Genomic DNA, 21,453 nt, shown 5'->3' on the forward strand with positions numbered 1-21,453 from the left:
GCCAGGCCGCCAGACTGCCAGGCCTCCCTTCCGCGTGCGCTAGTCTGGCGCAGCCTTGAGACACACAAGCCCCTCTGACGTCGAGGCCCATGGCGCTAGCATCGCCGCAGGCATGAGCGGCAAGGGTCCAAATTTTTGGCTTGGCTGGCACTGCACTGATGGGACTGATGCGGCGAAGAAAAAGGGCTGGTCGAAGGGGATGCAGACGGCGGTACAGAGTAATCGACGCAACTTACCGAAGTGGCCATATTTTTTCCTGGTGCAAGCGTGGTAGATCGAGGTGGTCGTGTCGACAGGACGGATTTTTGGTGGGTGGTGTCTGGGCTATATAAAGGACAGGAAAATTATAAAACAAAATAGACTCCGCTGGACAGGCTTCTAATAAAGTTCGGGGTTGGACAGGGAGGCAACGGCCACAGTCACAAAAAAATGCCGGGTCAAATACCTCTGATCCTCTGACAGCAGTGTTCGACGCGAGTCGCTTGGTTTTGTTCAGTTTCGGGTTCCCTTGTGTCAATGGGGCCGTCTATCTCAGAGTGACCGGGGTTCTTGAATCGCAGCGACAGGGCACGTAAAGAGATCTGAATTTTCCAGATGCTCTCGTGTCCAAGGAAAAAGAAAACGGCAATAGCCACACCATGCAAAAATGAGAAATGTAGCTCGAGCGGGGTCTCCAGTCTCTTGAGACAGTTCTTGACGATTATCGGTTATGATGACGGTTTTGCATCTAAACAGAGACAAGAGGCACTGCGCTCAAAGGCCTGTCAGCACAAGGGCTCCCGCTCACATAATATGATCACTGTTTTCTGAGTAGCAACTTGTATCAGTGTGTCGGCTGGCATCAATGGGCTGGGATTATGCTCAAGTGTGGAGGAGACAAAAAACCGGGGCAGAGCATCGCTTTGGTTGGTAAGGCTGATGCGAAGATGCATGTGGCACCAAGCCGGGCCATTGAGTCTGTCGGTAGTTGCGATCGAAATCGAAATAACACAGCCAGTTCAGGTCGCCAAAGGCGCCGAGGTGGGGAAGCCAAAGTCAACGAGGCGCGGTGTAAATTTCAAGTACTTACAGATCGAGAAAAGCAACCAGCGAAAATGACGTGCTGTGCTGTGCTGGTGATGGCTTGGCAGTACTCGTACTAGGGACTGTGCAATCCCGCCGTCAGACTGATTGTTGGCTTTTCCCGACTCTTCCCAGGTTTTGGCGGTTCCGAGTGCCGAGCTTTAAATCCTTGTCTGATGCGTTGGTGCCAAAAGCCTTCTTTTGTCCGTAAAATTAAAACTTTGTATCGATCAATATACTATGTGCGAGATGGACGAGCAAAATGCTTCGGCTGAGAGTCTGACTCGACAGATAGGTACGAAGTAGGCGGGCTGCAGACGACATGTACAAGAGGGTGTCTCCGGCAATGGACAAAGTATAAACCAACCACAAGCTTCGGGCCGAAAATATACGTGGCCAGAGCTGAGCGGCAATGAGTGAAAGAGCCGACTGCAGTGCGGTGACTATGACGAATGGACAAATATAGACAAAGAGATGTTGGTCCCGGTAGAAGAGAGAGGGAGAGCCAACAAATCGTGGAGGCGCCGCGAGCATGTAGATGTATGTTGGTGAAGAGCCAGGGCCACCAGAAGGGGCGGATCCAATGCAACGCGATCAAGGGGCCAGTATGTCCTTTCTTGACGAGACAAGCTAGACGGGAATGCGGGAAAATAGCGCTGTCGAACGAAAATGTCCCTTTCGGCACAGGGATAATAATTGCGAGGAATGATGGCCGAGACAGATTTTCGACCAAGGGAGGACGGCCGCGCTGGGTGGGGAGGAGTGGGCAGGTTTGGCAGGCATCGGCTGGGAGGAGAAGCCAGAGACGAAGAAAAGAGTCGAGTCTGGTGTGAAGGAATAAGGAACAAGCGGGGGCATAAATTGATCAACGGCTCTAAGCAAGATGGGAGCGAGGCAAAAATGAAAAAGATGATGAGACGGAAGGCTACTGGTCTAGATAACGAGAGCACAGATGGGAGGGCCAATTGCTCAAAGGGACATCAGAGGCAGGGCGGTGGCAGGACCCTTCCTCGCTCCTGCAGCATCGAACTTGGTAGTTTCTCCCAGTACCGACGAGTCTGCTACTTTGGTCAATAGTGGGCTACTTAGAAGTAGGCATACAGAGTACGGAGCCCTGAGAGGGTCTGGTGCTCGTGTGTTGAATGTTACGCCTGCTTTCCGTCACTGTGTTCCTTGGTTGCACAGGCACAACACAACACCAGGGTGCCACGAGCGCGTTCGAGGGTACAGAGTACGGAGAGGAGGCGATGAATGGGCAGATAGCGCTGAGATTATGGGCACGAAAAGAGGAGTGACAGACGATCAAAGGGCCGGGCAATCGTTCGTGAGCCGTCTTTATTGAAGGGAGAGAGAGTGTAACGGGGTGACGGCCGAGGGTGGGAATGATATTGGACGAAGACAGTTTCAGTGGCATGGAGGGCAAAGGCGATGCACAACGCACAACGCACCAGACGGTACAGAAACAAATTCGAGGACTGGACGTTTCAATAGTCCGTACGCCCTGTAGCAAACTGCGCAAGCCGAGCACTCTGCGGTTGTGGGATCATGTGTCATCATCATCATCATCATCATCAAAGGTCTACTACATGCCTAAGCTAGGGACCGGTAGTCTGATGAGGGCAATCCGAGGGGTCTCATGCCTGGTACCTAGGTAGTTATATCCCCCCCTTTGGACGCATTCTAGCATCGCTGCCCTTACCAAACAGACAGGGCAGACTGTCGATAAATTAAGCACTGGATCTGCCTCGTCCGGCCAGCATCTGGTCCTCGATTTCTTCTCGCCATGGGCATCTCCAGACGGAGTCGGCAAGAGCAAACAATTTTTAACGGGAAAGAGCAGGTCAAGCTGTCAGGCAAACATGACCCACAAACATGTCCAACCTAACCAGTGAAAGGAACTACAGCCATCTGCTCCACGGGTGTAACAATCTCTCCCACATGCATCTCCTCTACCCACCATTGACCACACCACTCAAGTGTCGTAGCGTGCATGGACTGAAAGTCAAGTAGTGCACTCGCCATCGATGCATTATCAAGGCCACAGCTCGACTATGCATGTCACACAGTCTACAAATTTGCATTTCCTAGCCCCTCGAAGATGCATCCCGCACTCACGCTCGCATGAAAGACACCCACCCACACACATGACAACGAAACAAGTTGACCCGCGCTATGGGCCATCAGCATCGTCTCTGTTGAGCCGCCCAATCTATGAAGAATTTCCGACTGACCATTGAAAGAAGAGATGACCAACGGTCAGCCAAAGAGAGGCCCGACCTGGCGCATACTAATACACCGACGCTGATACGGAGTACGGAGTATTCGTAATGCATTTATCAACAGCCCTCCGAGCATTGACTCGCGGTACTAAGTGGCCCTTGCACAACCCGAAGAGGGGTCAGTCGATTTGCCCAGAGGACGTTCCCTTGGCGGTGTTTCTGGGACTACAACGTAGGAGAAGCGGCAACATGGCACCTAGCATTATCGCCAGATCGACCGAAACATGGTACGGGTGCCCGTCAGTTACCCGAATCCAAATTCCACACACCCACTCAATCGACCTTATTATGTCGAGGCCAACAACACTGTCATCCACCCTGTCTGTGGTATTGAAATGGTTGGTCACCTGCGCAGCATCAAGCCCGTCCCGCTCACAAGCGAACAAGGGAGGTTATCAGGTTTTGCGCTCAATGCTGCCATCCGAAATACTCGCTCGGCGCTTCTCATCTGTAACTCATACGTTGTGTTATATTCTGAACTCTTTCTCTCTCCGGATAACAGCCGCTTGGTACCGGAAACCCTCAATGACCTCTTGTTGCGGCCTCACGGAGAAAGCGAAAACATGCAACAAATGGCCATTCGTGACTATATGACTGTCACAATGATAGTTGGGAGGGCCACAGGACCCGTCCTATTGTTTTATGTCATGAATTTATTTTTTGTCACTTGCCGTCGATTCGCCGAGTTCTCCATCTGTTTTTAGTTGTTTCCCCCATGGCTATAGGCTGCTTTCCAAAATGATGGCGGTTACGGGTTCTTCCTACGGTTTATGAGTGCGTGCATTATCTGTCCTCACCACGAATTCGACATCTCTCACTCCACCTCTGTGGTTAAATAACTCACCGTTGTGCTTCACTCACGTATCACTTCAATAGACTGGGGCCCCTCGCATGACTCGAAGCTGCCAACTTCCCGTCTACTAAGCAACAAACTTGGGCGAGAACGGTGTAAGGCAATTCAAGTAAACGTAGCCAATGATCTGATACCTGTCGTCGTGTACACAACAACGATCATTTGTAACGATCATGGTTATTCCATGACTGCTCTTCACGTTTTACAAGTCCTTCCTCTTGTACTTTAAACTGTAGGCCTCGGTCACTGCAATTGATGAGCCACTCCGCCGGCTCTCTGCTCAACATTTCGTTCATGTAATCTATCAAACAGCAACTTGGAGCCTCCAATTATATTTGAAGTATGGATCATGTCTTAAAGGCGAAGAAGAGCCTTCAATTCGCTCAGCATACCAAACATATGAGGTGCTCTTGGTCATGTGTTGAGCAACCGTGGCAAATTTAGTATCCGTGTTCTCCGCGGTATCAAACGATGAGGCCCTTACACGAGGGTGAATAGAATTCCTCTCCTTTACTTGTGAAATCCCACCAGTTTGCCCAACATCTATGTTGAAACAAACACATGGCTTCTCCGAACTCTAAACGACGGGGTGTCCAAAGCACTTGAATATGGCAGCCAATTCGTACTGGAACTGCTTTTTTGGTCACGCGGACGCTCATGACCGTTGAGTTGGTCTCGGGACTGCGGTGACGGGCGCCATGATATTTGTTCGGGCCGGCGTATGCTGTCGAGACGTCTGCGACATCTGTGAGAGGACAGTCGTACGGTGAGCCGAGGTAAGTATCATCTTAAGTTTCTTAACCAAGGGTGTTCAGTTTGACATATTGATGGGAGATAGAATTGGGTCGTTTTGCCCAGTGCAGTGCGCCTGACAGGTGTCCCGGTGCTTGTGAGCAAAATCAGATGGAACTCTAGCATCGAGGTTCTAGAGTCTCGTATTGCGGTCTGGGGCTAAATGAAACCTGAAGTTCAGAAGCATGCTCCCAAGGTTTGTCCCATGGTTGGACGTGGCTCGCGACACCACTACGGCTGCTTCCGACTTGACGGTGGGTGGCATCTACTACTCACATCTTAAACATGTGTCCTAGGACGAATGAAGGCGCTTTTGAGTCACATTATCTGGACCGGGGCGAATCTAGATTCTCGAGCCTCCCACTTCAGGATCGTGCGCGGCAGTTGGAGACCATGACAGTAAGACCACTCCTAGACAGATCTTGTGATGCCTGACACTGAATGTAATGACAGCCTCTACAAATCGCCATCCGCAAAGTGGCGGAGTAGCATTTCAAGCTAAAATCTACAGCGGCATACGCATCCAACCGACTACCTGATTGACCAGGTGAGCGAGAGGCGGAGAGAACATGATGGGACCTAGCATCGAGAGGGAGTTTAGGCTAGGTTTGTGAGCGGTGCAGGGTTGCATCGAGTGCCCTCCTGGTGCCCTTACTGCATAGTAGGTTACCCCTTGCGTGCAAGTGTGGCGCTGGATTCCAACCCAAAAGATGGTTGCCAGATGATGGCGAAATTCGTATTACAGGTCACGGGGTTGGACTTACCAGCAGAGTTCAACAATGGATGTTGCGCCATCTAGCAACCTACATGCATGTAGGTTGGAATTAGCCAAGGCAGCGGTATGTAGGAAACTTGCACAACACCACTTTGCTACGAGCGATGTGAAGTTGGGACTCTGACATTGAGGTTTGAGAGCGAAGGGACGGGGAGTCATTTGCGAGTCCTTGCAACAGTCATGGCTGGTGTGACTGGCCAACGTATTGCCTTGCGAGGCACAGTGAACAGTCAGCTAAACAGACAAAAGGCAGGGACAGATGAAATGTGTTTCATATAGGACATGTGACAAGTTGGGTTGTCACGCTGCCAAAGTGGTTTCAAGGACCTTTCTCAAAGCCGAGGGAGTTACGTCCACGATTATGTCTTGTATGAGGTTTTGGAATTCAGCCGAGGAAAAAGACGGGACGGAGATGGACCGAACTGTCGTTTGTCTCTTCTCCTAGGGTATCACAACGGACGAACAGATGTGTTACAGACGTGTTTGGGGCGGTCGACGTCAGTGTTTGATTCTAAATTTGCTGGCGGGCGCCATGTGCGAGAATCAGAGCTCCCCGTGAGACAGAAATGTTTGAGCAAATATTTGGAAAACCCAATTTCAACTTGGGGCTCCTTCGTGAACACTCCATTAATAGCTCCTAGACCCGGCTGCAAGATGTATTGTAGCAGTGGTCATCACGACATGTTGTCGTTTTTGCTAGATCCTTGTCACATTATATATCTGTGACATGGTGCAACGCGACAAGTTACCAACCACGGGCCGGGCGCCAAAACAGCAAATAATACGGCGCCGACTGAAGTGCACACAGCATGAAAGGGTTGTATTGTGCATACTGTGACTGGACTCGGTACCGCATTTGTGTACAGTAATCACAAGCTTCTATCGAGCTTCATTTTTTGAATCGAAGAAATGTTTTGAAAAGGCGGTGTTTTCACACACACCTGAGGGGTCAGGTCACTTCAGGTTGGCGGATGTGCGCGTCCAAAGTCGGCTTAGCGCGCACGTTAGCCAGGGGTAATGCACGGACTGTCGAAGGCTCTTGCACCAATTGACAAGCTGCGGAGTTTTTATTTATGTACAATACATGCAATGTGCCAGACAACGGTGGTGACCCGTTGACATGACAGGCACAACGGTCGGGGAATATTCAAGCCAGTAAAAGATACGCCAGCCGATACTACATAGCCAAGTATGTATTCCCAGCACTAATACGTACTCTATGTGTACATACACTCATCGCGTACATATCATGGCTAATGCCATTTGGCAGCCAGGCCGTCGACACAAACGGGAAGGAAATAGTATCGCCAGGGTCTCGTCCACGGGACCGACTTGATTGGTTGCATGGGATTGAAACGCCGAGCAGAAGCCAATGGCTGCTGAGGCGGCCCCTGCAGGTGACCCAATTTTAGGCGTCATGTTCATTTTGACTGTGGATACGGGGTTTTGCAAAGTATCCATCGCCCCTTCCAACTTGGGGCCCAAGCCTGGATGTGCCTGGCTCACAGACAGACAGAGAGCAGTTTTGGCCCGGTCGTGCGTTCTTTGTTTGTGTGCTTCGTCCCATCGGCAAGGGGCAGAAGCGGTTTAGCTTGATCACGTCTCCGGCGATTCGCCCGTCATGGAAGCGCTGAAGCACCAAAACAGGATCAATAATGAGACCCGTAGACGCTCAGCCAGGCCGAGGAGGCCAATCAAGCAGCAGTCCCGTATCCCAGGCCGTTCATTCTTTCCCTGCCTGTCTTGTCCCTGGCTTGGCCGTCTTGGCCATCCATCTCCTTTTGCTTTCCCCTTCTACTCCGGTCCGCTTCACTCCCTCTCCCTCTCCTCGCTCACTCATTTCCTGCACCCATTTGCTGGCGGGCAACCTTTGAGCAAAGGCCCTTCGCTTCGAGCCTTTTTGCTCTCTTCTTACTGACATTCCTTGTTGAAAACTGTTACTATTTTCTTCTTCCAAGAGCTTGTTTCATTCTTTTGACAAGTTCTGGATACTTTCAGCTCCATTCCTTTAGCTGAAGATCCGTCCAATCCTTCCGAAACACCCTCACCAACTACGTATACGAACTCGTGTCCCAACGACCAAGAAAACTTGCCCTCGTCAGCTTGTCATTGTTATGAATGCGTTTCGATCTTGATCGGCTCCTTGTATTCCAGCCTGGCAGAACCTTACCCAACGTGAGTCTTGACCGTTTGATCTACGCGCTGCCCTGTTCGCTGCTATGTATTTGTCTTGCTATTCTTCGTCTGCGACAATGGACGGTATGGAGGTGGTACATATTGGATTCGGAGGGCGGGTTGGGCCTAGCCAAAACGGGCTACGTATGACGGCCTTGACCTTCGACCTTCGACCGCCGCCAAACGCCAAACGCGAACCATAATGTCCATGCATATGCAAATTGTCTCGCACGCCTGCTCCCGCTCACCGCGAGAGCTCGTTGGCACATGCGGCAATGGGTTCATCGTTGGAATGGATTTTCTCGCTATCGTGAGCGTCATGGGGTCGCGAGAAATTCAATACTCATCGCGCTTTACTGTGTTCTAGTACTGCATATTGGACTGCTAACATATGGACCACTGGTTGCAGATCTTCCATTCATTTATTATCGACGGCTGCGCATTGGCAATAACTCGTCTTCATCATGCCTCCCACCTTTCTAACACGGGATGCCCTGAGCCCCTTCGTTGAGGGGAGCTCTATCTCGGCTCGCAGCGCGATGCCTTCCACCGACGGACACTTTGCAACACAGCCCTGGAGGTCACTCCTCGTTGGCAGCAAACGGCTCGCCATCCGTTCATTTTCAACCATCTCCCGCCGTAACGACGACGGCCAGAATCACCTGATTGACTTAATGCTCGTCATCCTGGGCCTTGTTTTTGCAGCCCTCATTCTCGCCTCGCTTCTCTACCTATTCCACCGACGCCGCCGCCTACAGCATCTGCGTAACGGCACCCTGCCTACTTATGAAGACGTCAAGCAGACTAACCCCCGCGGCTTGACCATCGAAACAACTCACAATGGCCGGTCGAGCGTCTTCTACATCGACCGTGACGGCCAGCCAATGCTTCAAAACCCTCACTCGCCCCCTCATTCTCCCGACAACGTTCCGCAAATCCATATTACATTCCCCGAAGAACATGACGAGAATGGACGTCCCAAGAGCGGTCGCGTTCTTGTGGTGCGTGTTGGTGACAACGCCGCTGTCGGTCTCGAGCCCATGCATGACGAACAACTGCCAGCATACGAGAAGGAGTCCAAGGGTCAGTTTCAGTCCATTGACATGGATAACATTGGCGGATTGAAGGAGAAGGACCGGAACTTGTTCCAATAATATAATGAGCGGGATCATTTCATTTTTCTCCATCCATTTTTCGACTTCTCAGCCTTTCCTTAACAAGAATTCATTGGTTTTGTTTTTCTTTTTGCCCGTTTTCTTACGTCTCAGCCGATCACAAATACACTTTTGCGAGGCAATAGGTCAACTTGTGGTACTGCACCAATAATACTACAGGAAAAGCTGCCGGCAACAGTTGCAACGTGGACTAATAAAACGACTCGAGTTGGCAAACAGTACTCGATACCGGCCACTTTTTTTTGCATCACTCGACAAGCGTTCCGCAACTTCTACCCCCTTCAAATCAATCACAAGCGCAACTGTTTCTCTTGGATCGTCTCGTATCTGTTTCTAATTTTCGCGATTTACACCTTCAAGTAACTAACGACAAATACTCTACGATTAAAACACATTCATAGACATGGTATGTGTAACTGATGTGATACTGGTTCATTGGGCTCTTGCGCGACAGGGTCTGCTGTTGATGACTGGGCCTACTCTCAATTTCTCATCTGATGACGGGTGGAATGATGATGCGGTGCAGAAATGGGCACAAAGCGGCAAGCCAAGTTCGTGCTGTGTTACCAGCTGGCCCCCCAAGCACCACACGTCAATTAGTGAGAGGAAACCGCAGCCATTGGACAGTTGATATCAGAAGGAGGCGGGCAAGTATATAGCAACAACGGACGGAAGGTTGCACAATACTGGAGGCAAAGGCCGTGTCCCTAGCTAGATATGGAGCTACTGCCTCCAATGTGGTATAGTTGTATATTCAATAGTGTATAATTATACAAAGTACATATGTACTGTTTTTACGAACATGTTTTTTTGAGGTTGATGTAAATGGCGTCATTCAAGTACCCTGGTTGCGCATTATCCCTGCAATGCAGACGGCTTTAGCCGTGCTTTGTACTGTGAAAGGCGACATGGAACACTTTGTTCTCCGTCAGCCACTAGCGCAAGTTTGATTTATCGAGGCTGTCATGGACAGCAGCAAAATGCAAGTGGCGAACACATACATACATACATGCCAGTGCCCACTGGCAGCGTCAGAACAAGTCTGGTGCGTACACGCCAAAAACATTGCCGTTACGACCAGTCTAGGTTCGCGGTCCTCCGGCACAAGCAGGAAGCTGAGCTGCATGCCCCTCGTTCGTGTCGAGCATAGAAGCTCCCTGATTTTGCTTCTTTCTATGCAAAGTCAAGTCAACTGGCTGGCTGGCTCCCTTGTGCACGGCACCAAGATGGCGCCGGGCCGTGCATTTCGATATCGTAAAAGGGTTCAAGTAGAACGGGGCTGCGAGCTGGCTCGGTCAAGACAATCTGGAGCAGATTGCGTAAAGCTCCTGACGCGTCTCAGTGCAACTCATGGTAACTAGTACCTACCTGGCCCAAATACCTAGGTAGGCAGTCATGTCCTGCGTCACAAGGCGGGTTGGTGAATGCAAGGCTAGACATGGACATATTGATTACATTCACGGATAGCATGTGTATTAGAAGCATCTGGCTCAAGGTACATGACATCCAGTAAGTGTTGGTATACAATAAGCAAAACACGCTAGTCCATCCCATCAATATCATCTGTACGCCATATATGGGGGTTCTTTTTTGTACGCGTAGGAAAAAAAAAAAGTTGTAGCATCTCTTACCAAACGCCAGAAGAATGAACCCAAATTTCCCTGCGAAATGTGCAAAAATAAACGCAAAAATGCTATGAGAAGGAAACGCCGTAGAGTAGCGCAACTTATTTTGCGAGTAGCCAAGACGGTTGTTGGGTTGGGGCGTATGGTCCTTTTGTCCAAGACCAACGAGTTGTAAGATTGACGGCCTTATTGGCCGTTAGCAAGTCGTTTCGTCTTACGATTGACGTGAGATTTCAGTAGTCCATGTGCTATTGCATCCTGCGCCAGACAGTCATCGCGCGCGCGCGCACATGGTACGGAACTTCCTTGGGTTCGGTAGCGGTTGGGTAGCGTTTGTCCATCTGATTGCCCATTGGATTTACCCCAAACATCAGGTGTATCATCATTCAGTCTATCCAAGGGGCCTGTTGTGTCTGGCCGCGGCGCAAGTGCTTGTCTCTGTCTAATAGCCACCAGGAGGTTGTGAATAACCGCCCTGGCCGTGTTGTCGATTCATATAGTGTTCCATAAAGACATCGCCGCCAAACACGCTCTGCTGAGCCATTAGGAAGCCTGCACTTGGTTGCGGTATCGCCTGTTGAAACGTGGATGGGTCACCGCTATGCATCCCTGACATAGGCACGCCCTCAACATTCATAAGCGGGTTTGTGTCTGGCAGCACAGCATCCAAATCTCCCATTGGCATTAAAGAGTTTTCAGCGTCGTACGTAAGCGGATCTTGTGTAGCACTGCCAGGCCTATTTCTTGCTTGGGCAAGGAACAGTGGGATACCTGGTGCAGCATCCCCTTGACTTGCCTCGGTTGTTTGAGTTCCGGCCTTTGTGGCAAACATGTTTGGAGTTGGCGATGACGGATGGGATCCAAGCCACCGTGTCGAGTCGGAAGGACTGTGCGATGCCATTCGTCTGTGATATTCTTCAGGTTTGCCGGTAGCGATGCTCTCGAGAATGGCGTCGGGGCCTGGGAAGCGGGTTGAACCTTCGGATTTGGACCCAAACATGCTCACGGCAGCTCTCTGGTCCGCCACTTTCCGGGTCTTGCTGAAGTCTTCAACTAGTGTCGCGTTGTGGTTGTACTACATGTCAACGCAAGGTTAGTGGACAAAACCCATGGAACAAACATATCAAGGAGACGTACCGCCTGTTGTGCAACGTTCAATATGTCACACCATGGCCTGGTAACTCTTTGAACTGAATCAATAAGAAACCGAATATGTGCCTCGTCGACCTCAACGCTCCGCCATAATGGTGCCGTCGTAACATCAGCGATGTCTCGGTAAAGCCCATACTGCAGAGCTACTAGCAGCACGCGAACGCATTGGGTTGACATTTGAAATGTGGAATGATCGCCCGCAAGCTTAAGCTTCCCTGTATCATGCATCTGGTCTACCTCGTTTTGAATTGCATCGCAAAAACGGCCTAGGCACATTGCATGAGCAACTGCCTGTTTCTGCGACCGAGCTATGAACTCCCTCGGGAGCTTGCGGAGAATCTCTACCGATACCTTGTCCCTCTGACCTGGCAATGAGAACCGGTATAAATCGATGTGGCTGACGGCCAAGTGAGTGTGCAGAAACACGTAGCCGGCTCGTTCGGGGGACGCCATATACTTAGCGACGGTTTGGTCACTCAGAAGGATTTCGGGGGGCAACGACATGTGGAATCGAGTCAGCTCATTTTGGAGTCTATTAATGTCCGCCATTACTTTTGACGCGTCGAGTTGCGACTGCGATGGAGAGCTTGAGCTGCAAAGTCGCTTTGTAGTTCTGGACGCAAATGGGTTATTAGTTTCCCCCGCCAGGATTTCAGCGCATATACCAACAAAGCCACTTACACTTGTATACGGTGTCGCAGATCAATAAGACGAAGCTGGTACCCATGTAAATTGATGGTACTGGGATGACTTCCAGGCTTGTCATACAATCTCTCGGCATTGATTGGTCTGTTTTCTCGAAACGCTGCTTCCGAGCATGGCAAGGCAATTTGCATATTTTCGGCACGACAAGAGATGTACTCTTCATACCCACCCGCTAGCATGCGATCCAAGTAGAAAAGCTGCCAAGCGATACGTCGCAAACACTCTTGCTGAGCAAACGTTTGATTTTGGGGCAGTACATCCCAGTTGACCCGTAGACCTAGCATCAGCCTCGAGGCGACACCAAAGGATTGCCAAAGCTTGGCAAATTCTCCACGAATAAGGTTGAATGTGATACTTAATGCAAAGAGAACTAGAAGATCGTCGGAGAACTTGTAAATGTTTTGAAACAGGTACATTTCGACATGAGCGCTGCATTTGACACCGAACTCGCCACCAGAATCGCTGGGACTCACGAAGACCGCCGTGATACCGCACACGGCCGCTGCTACAACAGGGTCAAATGTGCCTTCCTGAATTTCTTTGTAGGTGGTATCTGGGTGCAAAAACCCTTGGCACGGCAGCCAGTACATGTTGTCCATGTAGGCGTCCACATGCCTCAGGAGTATATCCCGACGTACTAGCATTTCTCTACATCAACCGTGTTAGCAGCCTGAGGTGTAATGACTGTGATGGGGCGCAACATACTCAGACGTCAAATTTGAACCTTCTGTTATGAGAGCAAAATGATTATGGTTGGTACTTCCGGTACTCGATGCCGGACTAGTAACAGTGTCTGACCTGCTGGCGGTTCCCGAAGTGGACAAGTTTGCCTCGGGAGCATTGTTGGCATTGCTGGAACTTCCTGCGGCATTGCTTGCATTTTGAAACCGAACATTGGTGAACCTCCTCTTGGCTGGCGTATACTCGCAAGGCAACCCACCAGCTTCACATCTCTTACATCGTGGTAAATCACCCGAACATTTAGTTTTGTGAGAATGGCATTGGCTGCACGCCCTTTGTGCCCTCTTCCTCAAAGTTCCGGCCTCTGTATGGCTGTGAGATGGTGTTGTTCTTGATACTATAGTTGACGCCAGTCAATACTTTTTGAGAAATCTGATTTGAGAACGCGACGTCTATCAATTTCAAACTGTAGGGTACGAGCTTACTTGCAGCCTCTTCATCTTCCGTGTTGGCAAAATTGCATGTCAAATCCAGTCTCGCGCAATTTGTGCAGGGCCCATCTCCTGGGTTGCCAGAGCATTTGACCTGTGGACATGAAATCTATCAGCAAAGCAGCCTTCACACCAATACAAATAGCTTTATTTCATGCGAGAGAAGTAAGCACTTGTCTCGGGATAAGACACAAAAAACCGTCATATATCATGGCGTTTGGGGTGTAGGTAGGTGCATAATGGCATGATAATGCCCCCTGGTCACATGTTGGCGTGAGGTGAGGGCGAAAGGACCCAAGAAGACGAAATATAGACTTGATAAGGGGTGAGAAGTTTCTACCTTTCTCAGTCGACATGTGCGGCAGCAATCGCTTAGAACGGGAGCGGTCCGACGACGTTTTGTCGGAGGAGTGGCAGCTGTAGCAATACCAGACGTTGCCAAGGAAGCAGACGCTGCTGTTGTGGGAGCGTCCTGCCCGTCAGCATCGGGGGCTGGCGGCGGATCCATGTACTAGGACGGTGTTGAGCGCTCAGTGAGTAAGGCGCATGAAGTGAGGCATGAGGACGCACGACGAGGAAGACAGATCGACGTGACTACGTGTATGCAGAAGACGGGCGACGATTGTTCCCTGTTATAGGAGTCATAAGGGCTGGGATAGGAGGGGGAAGGAGGAGAGAAGAAGCCAAGTCTGGGCAGGGCAGTCCAGACTTGGTCAGGAAACAAAGCAAGAAGCCGTTGCATTGGCCTGAGAGAATCGAGTTTGGGGGCTTGGGGCAGAGCGACAGTGCGACGGGCAGTGCCCAAGTGTACTGACTCTGGCTACCAGGCCTTCACTAGGTCTCGCCCTATTGTAATCCTCCATGTCGATGTCTGCGGCGCGCCAGAGCGGCGCTGGAAGTGGAACAGGGTGCTTTGGACCTCGCTGGGTCAAGTGGCTTGTTTCGGCCGTCGCTGCGACGTCTGTTTGGACATCGTCGATGGGGCCAGGCCCGGCTGTCGCCCGAGGGTGCCGAGCCTGGTGGCACAACACTTTTAATATTGTGACAGGGCCTGCAACCAGCCGCTTGTCCAAGACTCCAAGCGGGAGACAGGATGAGACAGGCTGTCGCTGAGGCGCTGAATGGCTCCATGATTCCCGGCGCAGTTGTGTGGTGTCCAGTTTGTGGCACCCATCTACGCCTGCCATGAGGGAGGGCCTGGAAGGCTCTCACGAGGCCAATCCGAGGGTCCGAATGTTGAATGCATCGCACTCGAGGCGCAGTGGTCTGGTCCCGGCAGTCGAGGTGGTCGAAGAGATCAGAGCTATTGTCGTCTGATATGGGGCACTTCGTAGCGGACAGAGAGCTGGCTGAGAGCTGAGTCTGGCACAACCAGTGGACAGGGGAGTGTACCGAGTACTCGGCACATTGCCCACGAAGCAGAATTGGGCCCGGTTTTCGATTTCGAAGCTCGACGGAAGCATTGACACGATGGTCGAAGGCAGGGTGGAAAGGGCTGCCTGCCTAAGCAACCCAAGATTAGTTTGCCTGCCAAGAGCATGGCAGCAGAGAATAGAACATAATATGCGGCCTGTTTTCCTTTTTCCCGTTCATCGTGCCAGCTGCTTGCCTTTCCTTTTGGGGATGTCGAACTGCGGAGCCAGTCGTAAGCACGAATATCCTTGCTGACCGGCATTCCACCCACAATGCGGTACCAGTCAAGCGGTCGAGAGAATCGGCGATAAGATGGCTGACTGTCATGAATTATTTGATGCGTTGCCGCCAACCGAAAGAAGGCGGGATGCTCCGTACGGAAGGAGTAGTTCTTGTGTCTATCGAAGCGTCGAGACCGATGGGGAATGGCAGCTTTGTCGATATCCAGCCTTTCGAGGAGTGTCACAGCCCTTTCAACTTTCTCTGGCTGTTGGTTGGGAAAGTGCCGTCTCAGCCTTACCAGACGTCGCACCGTCCGCACTCCGCAAGCAAGACCAAGTTGCGGTCGATTGCGCCTTCCCTTAAGTTGTGTACGAGGCTGTCGCTGCAACATGTTGCAACCTATCACAGGACTCGACCTTGGCTGGCTCGGCGAACGACTTTTCGGACACATGGACCGCCCTGATGCAACACCACGACATTTCAATGCACCCTTCTTTTACAAACACGTCACGGCGATATGTTGTGTGGTACTCTTGAAGTTGACTGCGGCACGATTGGCTTTCTTGTGCTTCTCTGACAATAGCATGCGTCTGTCTGATCTTTGATCTCTGATTCCCAACCACTGACTATTTGATACAGGTCGGCCACATCATCCATATATATACTCCCGCGTTTCCATTTCCAAGCTGGTTACTGATGTGACAGGGTGGTTGGTCACTCAAAACCGACCTACATGTACTCCGTATGCATCGCTGCATGTCTCGTGGCCGACACCGAGCAACCCCAGCAAAGGCTACTCCATATTTCGGCCCCGTCACTGTTGACCCTTTTCGGTAAATTATTTGAGAAGCTGGCGGCGAAGCCAGAGTCAATCAAAGTGTGGACACCATGAGACACCATTACTATTGCCATCATGGATTCAGGGGGGGTAAAAGTGCGAGAGCGGAAGACACGCACAGCCATATGCTAAAAAATCAACAGACAGGGACCAGGCAAGTCGTTGCCAGAAGCGACGGCCGGCGAAGCTTCGGAAGGTTCCAGTGTTTTAGTACTGCCGCGTCTTGGCTACATTTGACAACCAGCCTCTTCAGCATCCGACACCCTTTCGGCCACGGCCACACTCTACTGGGAAACTCCGTTCCTCAATAACTACCAGTGATTTCTCGTTTTCTCTCTATGCCCATCATGGACGCGGGTTGTGCCACAAAACAGCTTTAGTACGAATTGTAATGACGGTGACAACAATAATGAGAGGCGTTGCCTCTACTTATCGGCATTGACTATTGCCGCTATTTACTCCATGTCAGCTTGCGGGTCGATTTTCAGCCGAGGCCCTCCAGCTTTCCTTGGATGAATTTGTGGCTCTCAAGTGAAATTGATATTTCAACCAAGACGAACAGCGGTTCGTTTGGTGGAGGCTCCAGGTCTGGGCACATGAGGCTACAGTGAGGGACGCAGCTGCAAAAATATGTTTTCCATCATGACATTCGTTTACTCTCACCGCAGCTTGTTCCACTACTCCTCCTCTTTGTCCCGCAAGAAGCCTACATGGGATTGTCGCTTGCCTTGCAGTAGCTCAGTATGATAAGCTACAGAGAGGACGATGCTGCCCAATGCAATTCGCCGGAGTACATCGTTCTGGAGAGGGCGCATTGTCGAAACGCCGTCTTCTAACAACAACTTGCAGCTTCGGCAGGCACTGGATCCCCCATCCTACTCATGAAGGCGTCGAGGTACAAAATGCTGACCAGAGAGAGGTCATGATTTGGTAAAGTTTGCCACAAGCTTTGCATAAGATCTCTTTCCGCCTTTGCTTTTCGCAGACTTCTCACAGGCAAGTGTCTCGTTTCTCCGTGCAATAAAACAATAGATTGTACATACATATGCACGAAGCAACCTTCGGCAATCGGGGGGACCAGGATAGCCCTGTCGTCAGCAGTCGGGGGTGGAGCCAATACAGGTAAATTCATCCTCGACGATTGTTGTACCGGAAGTCCAATTATGTGTCGACTTTCCGGTCTTGGCGAGAGCCAACGAGCTGCCGCCTCATCGATAATTTGTTCCCGCCGGCCTCCTCCCGGCGCTTGTCATGGCTTGGCTGGCACGACAGAGGAGGAGCAAAGCTGGCCAGCTGAGACGCTGTGGTTCTCGCTAGTAGGGGTCATTTTCTTCACCTTGAATATTGCGGCAGGCAGCGGGTTCCATGATAGAGGGACATGTGGCATAGACATGTTTGCATTCTGCATCTAGCGCTGACTTGAGAGCCATGAAGAACTTCATCATCGACCTGCCGTCTTGAACATGGGACAAACAGTTTGACCAAATCTTGTTGGTGAGTGGTGAGGCTCGGTAGCAAACAAACTTTCGGCTTCTGTTTGTACATAGGTACTTACTCCGTACAACCCTGCCCATATGATTGATCCCTGAATATTGATCTCTCAGATTACTAACCACTGCGAGGGCTAAGGATGGGTCTGTTCCGAGTCATTGCCTCTCCTCTTTGGGCGCGGTTCGATTCAAGGTGAGCTCTTCAACAGCCTCTAGCGGCTTAGCCGAATCATTCCAGATTTTTTGCCCGTTTATTCGGTGCCGAATGAAGTTGAGAATAGGTCCTTAAAGGACTCGGAGAAGCGTAAATCCTGATTGCTCTTCACTTGGAATTGCAGGCTGAATTCCCTCCTCATCTGTGATTTTCTCCTTTCCCACAGCCGCTTCCATGACAATTCGCGCGTCAATAACACCCCACTGGCAACCACTGCGACCGGGACCTCGGTCCGCAAGCAAAAACGATCCCTATATGCTTAAGTATATTTTTGTTCTAAGGGGGTGACTCGTGGACGGCAGGTTTTCCTTCATCTTTTCATCTTCAGCGAGATATAGCGCACTTGGCGATGCCTCACTGTTGACATTATTGGGGTTCTGGTTCTAGGCTCCGAAAATATAAAATATGCTCAATGCATCAATCAGCTCGTGGATGATGGAACCGCCGACGACCGTTGGACCCGACCTAGTCTCGCACATTCTGGTGACGACGAACGCTCTGTGGTTGCATCAACTTTGCCCGGCATGGAAGCAAATTATCCCAGATAAACAAGATCCTAGACGGCCGAACGTTGGCGGGATACCCCTTGGAGTCACAGCCGAGTCATCTGGTGGCGTGTGCCACTAATTCGTAAAGTCCAGACCGCTGGAAAAAGGCGAAAGCTAACTATTCCAGGCGGCCGGTGAAATTCGAATGCGTCATTTCGAAACGGGTAGTCATCTCCTGGCGCAAAGGCCTAATTTTGCACGAATCGGAATTAGTGAAATGCTGCGAATGGGCATGGATGGGCGAAAATCCTACGTGTGCTTCAGAAGACAAAGTCTTAACATTGCGCATCTACAATGCTTCTTGTGACCAAAATCATGGACGAGTTTCATCCTACTCGGTACGCAACGGCCCTGTGTGACTCTAAGCCGTAACAGGCAGGGCTACATATGTAAGTGAATTGCAGTGCCCGGGCCCCGGGGATGCTTCTTGTTTCTGCTGTCTCAGCTCTCGGCCCTCGGCCAGTCAGTAGTGCTTACATGACCACAAAAAAGCTACAAGAGTAGGCAGTCGCACAAAAGTCTGGGAACCTCAGTCTCCTCTTTGTAAGCGGTTTGAAGACTGGATTCAGAAATGTAATGGTAAATTATTTGACCTGAATGGTGCCGGCCCAGACGGGGAGAAGATCAATGACATGTTGACGTATCGTATATATCAAGACATGCTCAAGTCTTGTACATGGTGCGAACAAAAGATGATTCGTATAAATTATTTACGGCGGCACAGAACGTTATGAATAAGCGGCGAGGAGTTGGCCCTTGTTGCTTTTCTCCTGCACGAGGTGACATACCAGAAGCCACCATGCTCAACTTTATTTGGCATTGGCGTTGACGGTAGGCAAAGACATGTCATATCCAACCATGTTTTGTCCGACGATCAATCCCACGCTTCACCATTGCCTGGGCATCCGACATGTACTGAAAGATACATGTATAGCTATACCCAGGTTGTCGTTGTTGCAGCCTCGCCAGATTTATCTGGGATTCGAAATCAAAGGAACGCCTTCCATGCCGGGTATCACCCACCATGGCCAGATTATCAAATATAAACACGTTCAAGATGAACCTAGTAAGGCCAAAGACCTTCCTAGCAGGCAAACTCCGTCAATGCCATCACCACAAGTTCGTCCAAACATTTCTAAAGTCACTACTGCTTCTCCTCCTCCTCCTCTTCATCTCCCATCTCCTCCACTCCATCCATCCCCTCTTCCTCGGCGTCATCATGGCCACCCTCACCCTCACCAATACCATCATCAACCCTAACAAACTCCCACGTCGTCCCCCCCTTCTCTGTGGCCCTCAGCTCCCCGCCCTCCCCAGCAACAACGTGCAGCAGCTTCCCCAGGCTCGGCGCCAGCAACTCATATCCCCCATCAGGATGCCTCCTCGGCACAAAGTACCCGTACTCGCCGTGCTCCGTGCTCTCCGCCGTGAACTTCCACCAAAAGTCGTGGCCCAAGTACCTCTCCAGCTCCGTCTCGCGGAAGCCCATCCAGCCGTCCTTTTCAACAGACTGCCAGTAGCAATTCCCCGCGCGGCCAATGTCCCTTTCCAGCCGGATCTTGCCTTCGAAAATGGCGATGGCGGCGTCGGAGGACCGGTCGAGGATGACATAGGTCTGGTTGGGCCGGGGGACGGCGTCGCGGGTGGCGGACGGGCCGAGGATTTCAGACAGGTCGTCGTGCTCAGCCATTTCGTTTCCTTCCGCCGTCAACAGTGTAAGTGTTTTGATATAGGGGCCCGAGGTGCCAGGGGGGGGTTCGGCCTGAAAGCAAATCAAACTAGGGCGGGATTATTGCACAAGAAAGAAAAGAAAAAAAGAGGGAAAGAAACGTGTCGTCGAGTCGCGGAAACAAAATCGACCAAGACTGTACCAAGCTGTTCGGCACACCGGGCGGTGGTTAAACGTGGAGTGATGACATACATAGATTGTCGTCGATCCACGTCGAGTGACGTCAGTGACGCATCACACAACCCGGCCACGGGAGGATTTCTTGCAGGGTGCCAATGCGCAAAGAGGCTTGGGCGCACATACAAAAACCGGGAATGAATCCATCGCTGTGGTTGACCAGCGCGCGGGAGAGCCTCACGATGGCGTCGTACATGAGAAAGGGTGTTGGATCCCCCCGGTCCGGTACGACATTTCACTTCTCGTCGGTTTCGACGTTGCCACTGCTCGTCCCACCAACGCCATCTACGGAGTATACCTGCATCATCACTTCACTCATCTGCCTATCACCCCCGACCAATCGAGAAGCCGGCATTCAGACATGTAGCCACTGCAGGATCCCAAGACTCACTCAGACAAACATCACCAAAAGGACAGCGAGCAGCTCGCGAACAGGAACAGACGGGCACCAGACATCACATTCACGACCCCCGTCCCCCGTCAGAATCATAAATAAACAAATTGACTACTTTTGCCCTAAAACACAATAACGCACCCATTATTCTCGTCACGCCCGTTCCTGCTGTAACGAACACCCAGCCCACCATCCCAGTCTTAAACTCGCACAGCCGCGACTCTCTGACGCCATTCACAAACAATACACCGCACCGCACCCGTCGCCCGTCCTGCCAACGCCCTCACGCAACAGCAAAATCGTCGCACATGACCTCCAGACAGGCACACCCCTTGCCGAGCTGCACCATGGTGCAAACCGGCTCCGGCGCCCTTGGGACGCAGCAGCAGCACGGTGTGCCGACGAGCGGTGCGGCCCATGTCGCAACCGTGAGTGTTGCCAGTGCAATCACGTTGGCATATTTCATGTTGGTGGTGGTGGTTGTTGCTTGTAGCTTGGAACTGGTGTTTTTTCAACTTTGGTAAAGAAGTATATTAAGCGTGTTATTGTGCTCTTGTACCGGCAGCTCAGAGTTGAGAAGTCGACAATCAACGGCCCCCAAGGAGCAGAAAAGGGGCACCTTGATATATGACCACGCCGTGGGCAGTCCGAGGGCTGTCGTTG

The 21,453-nt window shown here is 51.2% G+C and overlaps 3 protein-coding genes across 3 annotated transcripts; 1 reads left to right on the forward strand and 2 right to left on the reverse strand.

The window, feature by feature from the left end:
- Nucleotides 1–8,400: 8,400 nt before the first annotated feature.
- MAA_06042 (uncharacterized protein) lies at nucleotides 8,401–9,090 on the forward strand (the record flags this gene model as incomplete). Its single annotated transcript, XM_007824040.2, has 1 exon — nucleotides 8,401–9,090. The coding sequence occupies one exon, from the start codon at nucleotides 8,401–8,403 to the stop codon at nucleotides 9,088–9,090; it is 690 nt and encodes a 229-aa protein (XP_007822231.2).
- A 2,088-nt stretch (nucleotides 9,091–11,178) lies between these two features.
- On the reverse strand, nucleotides 11,179–13,183 carry MAA_06041 (Fungal transcriptional regulatory protein; the record flags this gene model as incomplete). Its single annotated transcript, XM_007824039.1, has 3 exons — nucleotides 11,179–11,811; nucleotides 11,874–12,420; nucleotides 12,570–13,183. The coding sequence occupies 3 exons, from the start codon at nucleotides 13,181–13,183 to the stop codon at nucleotides 11,179–11,181; spliced, it is 1,794 nt and encodes a 597-aa protein (XP_007822230.1).
- Nucleotides 13,184–19,634: 6,451 nt separating this feature from the next.
- MAA_06040 (uncharacterized protein) lies at nucleotides 19,635–20,180 on the reverse strand (the record flags this gene model as incomplete). Its single annotated transcript, XM_007824038.1, has 1 exon — nucleotides 19,635–20,180. The coding sequence occupies one exon, from the start codon at nucleotides 20,178–20,180 to the stop codon at nucleotides 19,635–19,637; it is 546 nt and encodes a 181-aa protein (XP_007822229.1).
- Nucleotides 20,181–21,453: the final 1,273 nt, after the last annotated feature.

Source organism: Metarhizium robertsii (assembly GCF_000187425.2).
Source record: "Metarhizium robertsii ARSEF 23 chromosome Unknown MAA_Scf_2, whole genome shotgun sequence".
NCBI classification, from domain to species: domain Eukaryota; kingdom Fungi; phylum Ascomycota; class Sordariomycetes; order Hypocreales; family Clavicipitaceae; genus Metarhizium; species Metarhizium robertsii.